At 45.8% G+C, this 13,956-nt stretch overlaps 1 protein-coding gene across 1 annotated transcript in view; it reads left to right on the top strand.

Moving 5' to 3' along the window:
• The window catches only part of LOC135257108 (centrosomal protein of 170 kDa protein B-like), a 37,675-nt gene extending 23,937 nt beyond the window's left edge, over window positions 1-13,738 (top strand). The window contains 8 exon segments of the mRNA XM_064339542.1: window positions 18-1,682; window positions 3,008-3,263; window positions 3,839-3,998; window positions 4,278-4,316; window positions 6,343-6,431; window positions 6,959-7,052; window positions 7,157-7,208; window positions 8,295-13,738. Of these exon segments, the coding sequence (XP_064195612.1) occupies window positions 18-1,682; window positions 3,008-3,263; window positions 3,839-3,998; window positions 4,278-4,316; window positions 6,343-6,431; window positions 6,959-7,052; window positions 7,157-7,208; window positions 8,295-8,506 (2,567 nt within the window). The 3' untranslated portion in view covers window positions 8,507-13,738.
• Window positions 13,739-13,956: the final 218 nt, after the last annotated feature.

Genomic DNA, 13,956 nt, shown 5'->3' with positions numbered 1-13,956 from the left:
TACATTTTGCTTCATAGATGGGAGATTTGTGGATCAGGACATGCCAGGTTCACATGCAGGGGAGCCTGGTTTTGATGGACCCCAGGGTTTGTCCAGAGCCAGGCGGCTGCTCCCACAGGTGCCCCCGTCAGAGAGGGCTGAAGGCGCTGTCCCCGACATCCTGATCCAGCCTGAGCCCTACAGGGGCCACCAGGCCGCGGAGAGGGGGCCGGGCCCCCTCCGACAGCTTGAGGCGGGGGACAACCTGCCCGTTCAGGAAGACCTGGAGCCGGACAGCCTGAGCGACACCAGCAGGTCAGAAGATGTCCCAGGGGCGAGGAGGAGAGGGAGGAGCCGGGAGCTGCTGACGGAAGGACGAACTGAGCTGGAGGGGAGGGGCCTCCAGGATGGGGCAGAGGAAGGGGCGGCGCCAGGGGTGAGGTCCACCTCTTTCTACATCGGGTCCGAGCAGGGCTTCCCCAGACGGGAGTTGGCCCGTAGCCCCGTCCTATGCCCACCGGAGAGAGAGCAGGACGTCCCACACAAAATACCCCCAGCCCCCGCCCCTGTCCCTGTACCAAGCAGTCACCCAGTCGCCCACGACCCCCGAAAACTAGTCAAGTCCAATGTCTCCGCTCCCAATCTCCAGTCCCGGGACAGAGACCCCGCGCCCGCCAAGGAGCCGTTCATCATCAGGCAGGAGAGCTTCACCAAAGACCGGCCCAGCAACGACGTGCAGCTCAACCGCCTCCCCCACATCTCCAGCCACCCCGGCCTCATGGACCTGGACCCCTGGGGGCCGGACGGGGACACCATACCGCCCCTCCCGAGGGTCCCCGGGCGGGGTTCGAGGCAGGGCCACGACGACTCCCTGTCCGGCGACTCGGACGTGGACACGGCGAGCACCATCAGCCTGGTCAGCAGCAAGAACGCCGCGCCCGCCTCCGCCCCGCCCAGGAAGAGGACGCCGCCGGCCGCCGCCGGCTCGCAGAAGGACAAGTCCACCTCCGGCCCGTCGGCCCGCGAGCAGGCCCGGCAGCCCACGGCCCGCGAGCGGCTGTCCGAGAAGCGGCGCAGCCAGGCCGCCGCCGACGCCGCCGCCGCCGGCAAGGCCGACCCGGGCAAGCGCTTCCAGCTGCGCCGCAGCGCCGGGAACCGCGGCTCGCTGGACCTTTCGGACCACCAGCAGAGCTGGGCGTCGTCCTCCGCCGCCGCCGCCGCCGCCTCCTCCTCCTCCGACCACGAGTCGGGCTCCCGGCCCGGCGCCCGCCGGAAACCCGCCGCGCCACCGCAGAAGGACGACGGCGGGAAGGCGGCGAAGAACGCCGTCCAGCAGGCGCTGATCCGCTCCAACAGCCTCTCGGCCCCGCGCCCCACCCGGGCCTCCCTGCTGCGCCGCGCCCGACTGGGCGACACCTCGGACAACGAGGGCGGCGACGCGGACCGCGCCTCCCAGGGGTCGGACGCGGGCGCGCCGGGGAAGCCGCCGGGCGACGGGAGGAAGCTGTCGCGGCTGGACCTGCTGGCCATGCCGCGCAAGAGGAGCGGCTCCTTCACCGCCCCCAGCGAACCCGAGCCCGGCGCGGGGAGGGCCGCCGTCTCCGCCCGGAAGCCCGCCGCGCCCGAGCCCAAGCCGGCGCCCGCGGGGCGTCAGCCCATCATCCGAGCCCGCTCCAGCAGTGCCAAATACCCCAGCGCAGCCAGTGAGTACTGCCTCCTCCCCAGCCTACCGCCACACCAGTTACCGGATTTAATGTAGGTGTGCAGCACTGCTGTTGAGGCCTGATGTAAGGTGCTTTAAACTGAAGTGCATTAAAAACCACCTGAAATTGATTATATGTTAAACGTAGAGCTGTGTGTTAATAAGCACATTGTTGTTATTATTGTTTATTTTTAAATCATTTATAACAAGCAGAATGCAGATTATTTTAAGGCAGCCCCTTTGTACTGGAGTGTAATGCAAAGCCTGTGCAATGTGTATAGGAGGGTCTAAGCCTGCTCTTTGGTGAGGAAACCTATGGGAGGGGACTAACACGCTGTGTGAGATCATTTCCACTTCATCACTGCGGGAGCTTGGAAGAAAAATGTGTCCGGTGATCAAATCAGCTTTGTGCATCTGGGCCTTTCTGGAACCTGGGTTGTCACGGAAACGGGGCTCCTGCTCTAATTTTGTCAATTTGCGGCAGGGGTTAATTTTCACATTTTAGCCGCAGTAATCACTTGCAGTGATAACTCCGTGTGGTACACTACAGCTCCGAAGCAAATGCAATTTTGAACATTAACAAAATACTGTGGGTGTCTTTACTACTCTCCTGGGTACCCTAACATCTTCCTATGATATTCCTGTCCATGATTAACACGTCCATCATGCCCCTGATTATTTTCCGTTCCTCATCTGTAAAATGGATCTGCACATTACCCTGTGGGGGAATTAGGGATGATTTCTGCAAGGAAAGTCAATTTGAAATGTGCTTCATGGGACCAGCTGAATACCTTTCCTCACTGACATCTTTTTTCCATAAAACAAATCATTTCATTCTCCAGATAAAGGGTTTATTTTGTAGGCTCCCCCTAGTGGATGGAGGACATTGCAGCGGCGGTTCTGCAAATACAATTGGATTTTCCAGATTCTGAAAACAATTTTGTATGATTAAACAGTTGGTTAAACGATGTAGATGGAGGGTTTATTTTTTTCTGAGAGCAGCGCTGGATGTGGTTTAAGCATTTGCGCCCGAACAGCTGTTGAGATTTTTGGTAATTAGTTTTGCAAGATTGAAAAATCTAAACCCTCCCCACTGCAAACTGGGAATGAAATGAACAGCTTCTGGCCTCTCACGTACTGTCGAGACTTCGGCAGTAAATGAGCGTGCAGAACGACTTGATGAGCTCTTCTGATGGTGATTGGTTACTGCAGTGTCCCCTTCTCTTCCATCTCCTTCATCTTCCTCCTCGCCCCCCCCCCCCATCCTTCCCTTAACCTCTAACCCCCCCGGCCCGACCTCCCTCCGACCCAATCGTCCGGGTAAAGGCTCCCGGCGTCGGCCGGACTACACCTCCACGTCGGAGGAGGAGTACGAGGCCAGCTCCGCCTCCGCTAAACACAAACGCCCCCACGCTTCTGCAGCCAATCATACGGCAGGCTCCCAGAGGCCCGTCGCCGCCCCTGCTCCCGCCCCGCCCAAACCCGCCCACCGCCGGACGGAACAGGAGGAGGAGGAGGAGGAGCCAGACCCGGAGGCCGACCCCTACCAGCACTGGTCCACGCACAGCGCTGAGATTGCAAGGTACCTGGTGGCCAGTGGAGGGCGCTGTATAGCTCTTTTCTGTGGCAGCACTGACATAGCTCAGCCAGAACCCATTCAACTGTTAGGCACACAGTAACTCATGGCAGCTATAGCTGTGGACGTTATAATTAACCAGGTGTGTACAACTCCAGCCCTGGTGGTTTGGTCTGCATGCTGGCTTTTGTTCCCACCGATTTATTTTTCTGACAGCTCTATAAACCACGCTGGTTCACTCCTACTATATACTTGAACACAAGAATTGATTGAGCTAACTAAATAATTCAGAGCAGAAGTTGGCACAAATTCCTGAAATGGATTGGCACTTGTTGTGAACCCCTGTAATGGATGGATCCTGATGTCTTCATACTGCTTCCCACATCAGCTCCTGGCATGAGAATGACAGTATTCCCTTCTGTTGTGTGATGCTTGGGGCTGTCTTGTATCGCTTGTCAGATTTAAATTTTTTCTGGCCTTCCTGTAGAGAGTGTCTTTAAGGCAACAGATCTAACCGGACTGATGCAATATGTTCTGTGTGTGCGTGTGTGTTTGTGCTTGTTTGTATTGCGTTGCTCCAGGCTCAGTCAGGATCTGGCCAAAGACCTGGCCATTCTGGCTCGGGAGATCCATGACGTGGCAGGCGAAGGAGACTCGCCAAGCGGCTCAACTGCGGGAGCAAACCCCTCAACCAGCACCACAACAAACGCACCGGCCTCCAACGTGTCCACCCGAGAGGAGGTGAGGTATCCACAGAACCACCCAACCCCCCCGCCTACCAACCACCTTTAATCACCTCTGAGACGTTCCCTGAAGGTCGATGGTTGCTGAGTCCTAAGTTCAGTGAATGGCAAAGTGGGCATGCAAAGTTTTTAATAAAATCTTTTTTTTTTTTTTTTTTGCTTTGCTTCAAAATACACCAAGAGCTCTAACATGCTGTGAACTTTAAAGCAGGTGGCTTCTTCTTCAGTTGCTTCCCTTAATATTCATGGCTATTCTTCTTTCTTTGCATGTCAACAGAGGACATGCCCGCCCTCGCGAGTCATCACCTCACCTCAGGTGCATATTACACTCCTGCGCTCTTTTGTATTTCCATTTCGCATGTCCTGTTCATCCTTGGCTAAACGGCAGCTCTGTGTCCTCCTTCATCCAGAAACCTTGTATTCCTGACCTGTAGCGTTACCCTGAATGTGACTGTTTGGCTCACTACATCAAGCCTAAAATGGCCAGTAGACGCTTTCATCCAAGAGTGGACCTAAAGACCAACAGCCAACAAGGAATTTCCACTATTCCTTAAGTTGTTTAAGGAGCTGAATAGTTTTTATTGCTGCAGTTGGATTGTGTTGCCTTGCTCAGAGACAGTGTCTCACTCGGTTCAAAACCACAATCTATAAGTCTACAGTTGCACCTTTCACCAAACTGTATGTGGAATTGCTTCCACTTGCATTGCGCTCTCATGCTTCCAGCATTTCTACAACGTTCCGCATTTTAAAGCTTAATGCGCAGTGACTCCATGGCCTCATAGCAGTATATCACGGTCTGATTGGTCAAGGTTGGTCACTGTGTTGTTCCTGTTGACTCACAGTTAGTCCAGAGCATTCCTGAGGCCAGCTTGAACTGCCGGAAAGTTCTGCCAGGCTCGGCCGGGGCAAAGGACCCGGACACGAACATGAACGACCGAGATCCGGTCATCAATCACCGATCGTGGAACCACGAGGAGGTCATTATTAAACATCTTTCTCATAAAATGCTGCTTTAATTTGGCTTGGGGCAGCCCCGCAGGACAGTGTGTAATTGGCCACAGGGCCCGGGAACGGTCGGGCATGACAGCTGTGTCGAGCAGTTCAGCCCTCTGCCACTGCTCATCTAGCGGAAAACAATGGCGACTGTTTTAAGTAAATTTCAGAGGACGCCATGCGACCGTCCGCGCTTTCTCAAATTCATGCAGGAGGTTTTGCTATGGGACAGGCCTTCAAATATCAGCAGGCTAGTCCAAATGTTCTTCAGAAAAATATGCTGTTGGTCCATTGTACCTTCTTTAAGAATCAGTCTTTTTGTTGGAGTTTTTTACCACTTTTCCCTTTTTCTCTATTTGGAATCACCAGTACTCTATGGTCTTGTATCAGTACCCACATCCATACTCTCTCTTGCGTCCACACTGTAGGCCTCACAGCTTAGCACAGTACAGCTAGCTGTGTTAAGAGTAGAGGTTTATCTCACACTGATGTTGATACCTTGTGGGCCAGGTGCTTGTGCTCTGGATACTTCCGGGACCTTGGCGAGTGACCTTTCCCACTTTCCTGTAGAACGATGAAACCAACTGTCTCCTGTTATTGCAGATCTCCGGAATGAAATATGTCAGTTACTAGGGCTTGTTGTTACAATCCCTGGGATTTCAGCCATTGTCTTGGTGGGATAGTACCTGTTGATGTTATCAGGGTTACAGCTAGAGTAGGAAGCTACTTTATCAGGGTCATCAGGTGGACACCCTCCTCCCTCAATGTTACTGTTTCCACTACATCTCTGGAGGGCTCAATGGTGTAATCTGGCATCCAAGATTCACCCCTTCCATATCTTTCTTTTTTCCTGGTTGGTTATTTTGGGGCCCAAATGGGGTTCTTCCCCTTTAGCCAGAGCCAACAGCCCAGACTTTAATCGGTGAAATCTCATCTGTAGGTCCAAGTCTTCAGTCATTCAGCCACTCGCGTTGATGTTCGTGTTCTTGTTCTTGTTGTTCTTGTCCTTGTTTTTGCTGCTGTTGCTGTTATGGAAATTGATGCTGTTCTTTGTCATCATGTAACTGTCCTCTTTCATCCGTGGTAACTTATATGGGGATTTATTGCAAAGATTCTTTATATAAATACACATGACAGACATCCATATCAAAACAGTTAATTAAAATGTCAAAATCTAATGAATACAGATAATAGTATCACACTTTGTCATGCACTATGATTGTTTATTAAAATAATGCAAATGAACAAAGTCTGAGTGCTAGAAGTTTCCAAAATAATGCTAGAGTATTGACTACACAATACTAGTGGATAATGGCTCCAGGGTCATCCGGACTGTCTTCTCTCCTTAGGTCATTTTGGACAATCTCATGCTGAATCCCGTTTCCCAGCTGTCCCAGGCTATCCGGGAAAACACTGAGCAACTGGCTGAGAAAATGAAGTGAGCCATCTCTGCCCTTCCATCTCACTTACTGACACAATATACTGTATACCAAGGGTACTCCTGTTAGAGTAGGGCAAGCTCAGGGAAAGTTGTCTGATTGGATATTACTACTCATGACATGTGAGCCTTGACTATGTTTGTGTTTTGTCACAAACTGTCCCTGTAATTAACTTTGGAATGTGTGTTGGATTTTGATGGAAAGTTGAATTGTAATCAGAAGGTGGTAAATACTATGTACCAGTATTTCTTGTCTTGGAGAACATCCCTTTAATACTAGCCAAGTGGGGACAATGACTTACCTGATCATGCAAAAGTGGAAGTCAGAGACCTGTTGAGTTTCTTTTCATGACAAACAGAGCAGAACTGAAACAACCATATTCTGTTATTAAATTTACAATTGATACCTTCTGAAGTTTTGGTTCCAAAAATAATATTTTCCCATTAATTTCTCTGAAACTTGCTATTGCCTGTGATGATGTTACTGGTATGTCACCACATAGTAAACTGTGCACTCCTCCTTCCAGGTCGCTTTTCCATAACAAGACTGAAGTCTGGGAGGAGATTGAAGCCAAGATCAATGCGGAGAACGAAGTTCCCATACTCAAAACGTCAAACAAGGTTGGTCCATAATTCCTCAGGCAACCATTTTGAATCACTGTGATGCCTCCACAGCTGAATGTCAGTGAGAATTCCTAATGTGAACAATGTCTTTTTACTTTCAGGAAATCTCCTCCATCCTGAAGGAGCTAAGAAGAGTTCAGAAACAACTTGAAGGTCAGTGCACCAATTATTTATAGTTCATCTCTTCATGATGTCTAGAAACATCTTAATTCCTGAAGGGTATTTCATTATTTAAAGGTTTCCCAAATATTTTTCTCAAGGCCCTCTGAGCCAGTAGTGGCTCATGGGGTCTGGAGGAAAGGATCCAAGCTTTTTTATGTGTTTTAGCTGCAGTTCTGCCTAGGTGTGTGTACTAGCGCTACCAAAGTTGTAGCCTGTTTCCCTGCTAGCCTAATGTGTACAGACCCTGAAATTGTACTTAATAACAATTTTGTATGAAATTTTGAGCAGCCAAAGTAGCCACACATACACTGCAATTCAATAATTGCCATAATTTAAGAGGGCATTGTACTGCCGCACAGTCACGGCTTGAGACCCGGCTCAATCACAAGACAGTGGCCGTAGCCTCTGAGCCAGATTTGAGTGTTCATGGCGCTAGGCTACTGCTGCCACCCAAAGGTAAATGTAAAACGCAGCATGCTACCAACCAGGCCCTAAAGTTGGCTACAGAGATCCAGTAAAAAAAACAGTATTGTGACTCATCTATTACGTGTAGAAGAACTCCAAGGCCTGGAAAATAGGTTCTCCCGTTTAAACAAACGGTAAGCCACTTTGTTTTAGCGTATGTGTTCATGTTGAAAGATTTTGACCCTCCACCTTCCAATGACTTTCTGATATCAAGTTTAGGTGTTGGGGGTTCAGGTTCAGGGGGTTCCTCTCAAAATGGAAAAAAAAAAATTATATTTCCTGATTCCATGAATTACATGCTTTTAATTATTTTATGTAAATCGGGTATTTACCTAAAAAAAATCAAAAGCATGTAATTCATGGAATCTGGAAATATAATATTTTTTTTCCATTTTGGAACCCCCTGGAACTCCTTCACTAGCCTCTAGCTTTAGACTCCTGCTTTGCTGCATTGCTACAGCAGATTCAAAATTTTAAATAGATCCTGGACCTTTCTAGCTATAAACAAAGAAGTATTTTTTTTTACACCATGGGTGGAAGGCTTGTGTTTTAAATTAAAAAAGGTTGCGGCTGGATCCATTCACAGCGGTTCCCCTTTCTGCTCTTCCTCAGTGATCAACACCATCATCGAACCTGGTGCCAACCCCGAGCTGGCCGCCAGAGCCTCGTCGGCCGCTGGGAAGAGCAAAACCTTCACCAAGGACAGCCGGCCCGTGTCCCAGTCCCGCAGGGTGCCCGGAGGTAGTGCCAGCTCAGCCAGCAATGCCAACGGGAGAGCCAAGGGCAGCGCGGCGGGGTCCGAGGGGGACAGGTTTGCGGCCTGAGCTGCTGTTCAGACTGCGCCCCCTTGTGGACACAACCCCTCGCGGCCGCTGCAAGGCCATTTTTGAACGGATGTTCCAATGTTTTTCGAATGTGTTCGGACATCCCTGCGTATTTTTTCTGACCTGTTACACGAAGGAAATTTGACCAAACAAAATGTAAAAATCTTCTTGGGGGTGGGTCTTTGAACGTGCTTCATGGAGTGAATCGTACATGAAGTGATGTCCTATATGTGTTGTCTGTTTCGCTGAAAGGCTGTGCTCTTTGTTTTGAGGAAAAAGACTACCAGTGCAGTGCTTTGGGCCACATTTCCAAGGAGGTGGAAAGCAGGAAGTTGGAGATGTGCTATACCTCGGTTTTCAAACTTGAATTTAGAAATTCGACTTCATAAGAGTGCAATCCACCTTCTCTGTTCATAATATCAACAGATTTTCTTTGGCCCACTTTAATGATTGGGTGTAACAGGTAACAGAAATCTTTTTTATTTATTTATTTGCAATTTGATGTCCAGTTACCGCTGCAGAATATGAGAATACAATCTCATTGAGGATTCATTCCTGCATAAAATGCATGCCAGCCTTATATGCTTTCCTTTCAGTTAGTGTGCAGTCCAGGTCAAATGCAACCCTTCTATCTATCATATCTATGAAAAAATAGAGTTTTACCCCAAATTTCGGGTGTAGTATTCTACAGTGGATCATGTGCTCAAATGCAGACAAAACAGCCAGCATTGTTGTCTTTTGCGGGCCTGGATTGTGGAGGGATGTTTTTTTGGTTTGCAATAACAAAAATACCTTATTGAGGATTTCCTTTATTAAGCTACTGAAGCTACTTTCCGAAGGGATTTTTGTCAGCTGAATGAAGTTCTGTGCATATGAAGATAAGGTCTACACGAATGTATGTAGTTTATTTATTGAATAGTAGAATGAATTGTATGTTGATGTAGAATGCTGAATGTGTTTAGGGATTGTGGGTGTAATGCTTTCTGTGGTTCACAAACCTATACGGTATATTGTAGTTCTCAGATTTAACCAATCATGTTTTCTGGAAGGACCTGGCAGCTTGATGACCTCAGAAAATAGGAAGTAAAAATGATTTTGACAGCAATGCAATACATTTAAGGCTTATAGCAGTTTATGGATGGGATTCTTGCAATGTGTGGACATGGCTTCACATACAGATCCGATGCAGAAACCTTTTTGTTGGTTATACTGTAAACGTTTCTCCCCCAAAGTACCAGCTACATGATTACCTTTGAGACACCTCTGTGTCCGCTTCCTGTATGAAAATAAGAGCACTGGTACTTTATTTTGTCTTGGGACAGCATATTATGCATTCAGATTGAATAAACTGGTCGTGAATCATTGTTCTGTTGAATCACTGGAACTGAGCATCTAAGCAAACTAGTGCAATATGCTGGATGCACTTACATCCATGCTGAAACCTGCCTATCAAATAAATAAGCGAATGAGAACCTAAGCAGGCACCAAACCGAATGTGAAGTTCAATTTATGCACCAGTATTTAACAGTAAGAGTTAAACTATATCAATATGAGTGTTGAGATGGCTGCACAACATTGCATTGGTGTTTTGATTCAGTGTGTGCTCTAGACAAGGGTGTTTTTTTTGCCTACTGTTTATTTGCCAACATTGCAAAGAGAATGAATTTTCCTGGGAGATGAATTGCCAAAGCACACCTTGCACCTCATATAATTTAATGAGGGCCCTTTGTGGGCCTGGAATACACACTGAGTTGCACTGTCCACCTATCCCAAGAAAGGGCCCCTAGGGTCACCCAAACTGCCCATTATAAATATATCAAAAGAATCCTAAAGGCAAGATGACTATTTTGACCATTGAAGTTATAGGAAGGGATTGATGTAAAACCTTGATTTGTGTGGCATATTGAACGAATAGTTGCCATTTAGTCTTTCTTATTTATAGTATGTACAGTATGTAGCAATTGGAAGCCTATTAATGTAGTAAGTCAGTGAGGATAACCGCTCTTTTGAGTGTTTATTTAAAATTGGTCTGGAACAAGGGTGGAAAGATCTAGAAGAATGAATATGTGTCACATTATTTCTAGACCCTTTGGTTATAACAAATATATATTTGTGAATTGTGCCATAACAGAAATTGGGGTCATTCTGCCGTACAACATAAAGGCAAACATACAAATTTAAAAGGATAATCACATTAAAACTTAAAACTTTGTGTTAAATCACAGCAATGTTTGGAAGCAAATTTAAGAATTTAGAACGGGAGATCAGGGTAGAGAAGAAAACTTGTGTTGCACACAAGAACACCTGAGCATATCCCAGTATGCATGCTGTCCTTAAAACCATAACGTGCATTATAATTACGCAAAAATTAATTTATTGTATATAAATGAAATATCACTCATCCCTGGCCTGGATTGTGTAAGAAGTATTAGACAACTGTGAAGTCTACTAGTTTAGGAAGTTTAATTTGGAACTCCTGTTTTTGATTTTATATTATTTATATGATAAACATAGGTATACACTATGTAAAAATGTACCATATGGACCAGGAAAAAACGGTGTTGTAATAGCATCACTGGAATATTTGAGCGCACAGCCTGCAGGAGGAAGTGAACTGCTGTTTTTGTCCAAAATCTTAACTTCACCTTTTTCTGGTCTTTTATGTTTGAAAAGTTGTCTATCACCTTCTCCAGTCATAATATCAGAATCACAGGTTTTGGAGTGAGAGTGGTGTTCACTTTTTTGTTCAAATTTTCTTATACTTCTTGAAAATGGTAGTGAAGTCCATAGTCAGCACAGCCATTAAATGTATACTTCTTTTGTCTTTGGAGGCAGTGATGATTTTGACCACTCTGGATGTGGTTCGTTAAGATGTCCAGCTTGAAAACAGGGTACATTTTTTTGCAGTTTCATGTTCTTTGGTTTCTTCACTCCGTTAAATGTGCTTTTTGTAGTCATTCTGCTTGTCGAGTGCTTGAATTTCCGTCCGGGCTCAATATGTTATTTTAGAATGTTCTCCGGCAGGCCAAGTGTCGGACCCCACATCGCAGCGCCCAAAATCGCGTGCGATGAGTCGTTGGAGAAACGGCGTCACAGTAGCGCTAAGCCAAAGAGCAACATTCCGTAGTGTTCGCAACAGCCTTAACGTGAGTAGCTTAGCCGGAAACCCTCAGTTGATGTCCACCTCATTCATAGACCTCCTCTTTCCCATGAAGCATCATACTTGAAGCAGGCATTCCCTTGTTATGCCCACACATGCATGCTTAATTTGTCCATTTAAAGTCAGCAATGGGGTGCAAGTTGCTTGGGCAAGGGTTTTCAAACTGGGATGCCGGAAACCATGGGAATCCACAAAGGAGTTCCTGGGTGGTTCTCAACAAAATGGGGATTAAGTCCCTTTAAAATATTTTGTATGTATTTCAGTATTTCATACATTTTATTTTATATGTAATATGCCTGATATGTACTCTCCTGTGTTCAGAGCCGGTCCTATGATTTTGGTGGCCCTTAAGAAGAATGTTGTTGTGGCCCCGAAGTGCTCCAACTGTTTGGGCCAGGGAAGGTTGTGGCCCTAAAGGACTGCAGAGTGTTTTTATCAGTCCCTGGTTTTGGAACCTGGGCCTCAGAAGCAGAATGTTACAGGTTAGAGGAGAGGTTCTCCTGCTGTAGGTCTGGTTGACAGAAATGCAGTAACTGACCAGGAAGTCACTGTCTCTAGCAATATAGTGGCTTTACAGATGACCTGTGCAGTTGTGCGTTTTTCTGGATAAAGGCCTTTGCTGAGAAAATGATCAATCTAAGTGAAACTAATGTAATTTTCCCATCTTTTCAAATATTGATGTAAACTTTTTTTAAAAACTGTTTTTTTTTTGGGCTCTTTGGAATTTAATATTAAAGATTAGACCACAATGCTGAGAGGAAGTTGACACCAAATGGGTGTGGAGAGTTCTTTGTAGTCACCTGTGCTGTAATACACTGTTTGTAAAAACAAAAATAATTATCTCTATGCCCACTTTCTGGCTGCACTGATAGAGCACCACTGTGTCCTTTTGGTGTCGTGTTGAAACTGTGTTCGCACAGCTAATGGTAACCAGCCGTTAGTTAGCTTCTCATTTCACCTGGGAATGTGATTGAGGTTGTCAAGACTGTATGTGATGAATGCTGTAGAGAAGTATAATTAAAATGTAATAAAAAAAAGAAATAAAAGCAATGTGAAAATGTGAAAAATGTAAAATATATCACGCAGTTTATTCGGGATAGACTTGTGGCTTTTTCACCCTATGTGCACTTTTTTATTTTTAAATTATGCTTTACTGTCAGAAGAGTCTGTAAAATAAGATTGAGAATAAAGAAGAACAATATAAGCATAAACCTAGTGTCTGAAAATCCGCTTTGGCATATGTTATCTTTAAAGGGGTGGATTCCTTTTTTGGAGGGAGGATGAACCATCGGGAGAATATTCAGACAGTAGCTGGCCTCAGAACTGTTCATCCATATGCTTCTTGCTAGCATCAAGGCTATGGTGTAGGGTGTCACAGAGATGATGGAAGCTTCCGGAAATGCACACAGTTCCTTCACTGCTGCTGGGTTCTGAGCTCAGCTGCAGCTGTGCTTATGCGGACTGATTGGCTGTCACTCCAGTAATGCAACTGCTGCTGCTAATGTGATGTCACTCCCTTTTATGTTCACAGTTCTGTTTCCTGCTTGTAAGTCATGTTAAAGCTGTAGACAAAAAGAATTTTAAAAATGACACTGTTCTCTACTGGAAGTCTGTACACCTGACCAGTCTGTCTTGTCTGTTACTGTGACTGTGGTTCAGTCAATACTACATTGACTGTATGTTTTAATGGTTGGCCACCATGTGACATGTAATTAATTTTCCCATGTTATGTTCTTCCAGAGTTGGTTTTATTTATTTCTCATAATATGTTTTTTTTTGTATATTTCTTGAATGAAATTGTGCAGAAAATATTTGATTTTCCATTTTTAATTTGTAATAAATTGATTTGGTTATATTTGGACATTGTGGAACAAAATTTTATATGTAATATTCTTTGATCAGTGTTAGAAATGTAAATCAAAATGTGATTTAAGTGGACATGTACCATTTAAAGAAAAGTCACATAGTGTACATATTAACCAGAAATGGTGGTAACATATTTGTTGATTACTTTGGGCAGCAGGTATGTTTTTGCTCTCAACAATAAATAAATAAAAAACATATATTCTGCATGTTTTGTTTCATTTTTAAAGAACTGCATATTCTTACTATACAGTCATAGGTTGCTGCATTGACTTATGAATGTAGTCTTGCTTGGTCAGTGGTTGATTTTTGAAACGTGGTCCTCTTCGTGTTCTCCAGAGCTGGATAGCCTATGTGATTGTTACAGTAGCTACAATGCAGAGATGAGTGGGACTGCATCTTTTTGGGGGAAGCTGTCCAAATATAC

This window comes from Anguilla rostrata, chromosome 6 (genome assembly GCF_018555375.3).
Source record: "Anguilla rostrata isolate EN2019 chromosome 6, ASM1855537v3, whole genome shotgun sequence".
NCBI lineage: Eukaryota > Metazoa > Chordata > Actinopteri > Anguilliformes > Anguillidae > Anguilla > Anguilla rostrata.
Note: the sequence above shows the minus strand (reverse complement) of the source record. Positions and strands in the feature narration are given on the sequence as shown.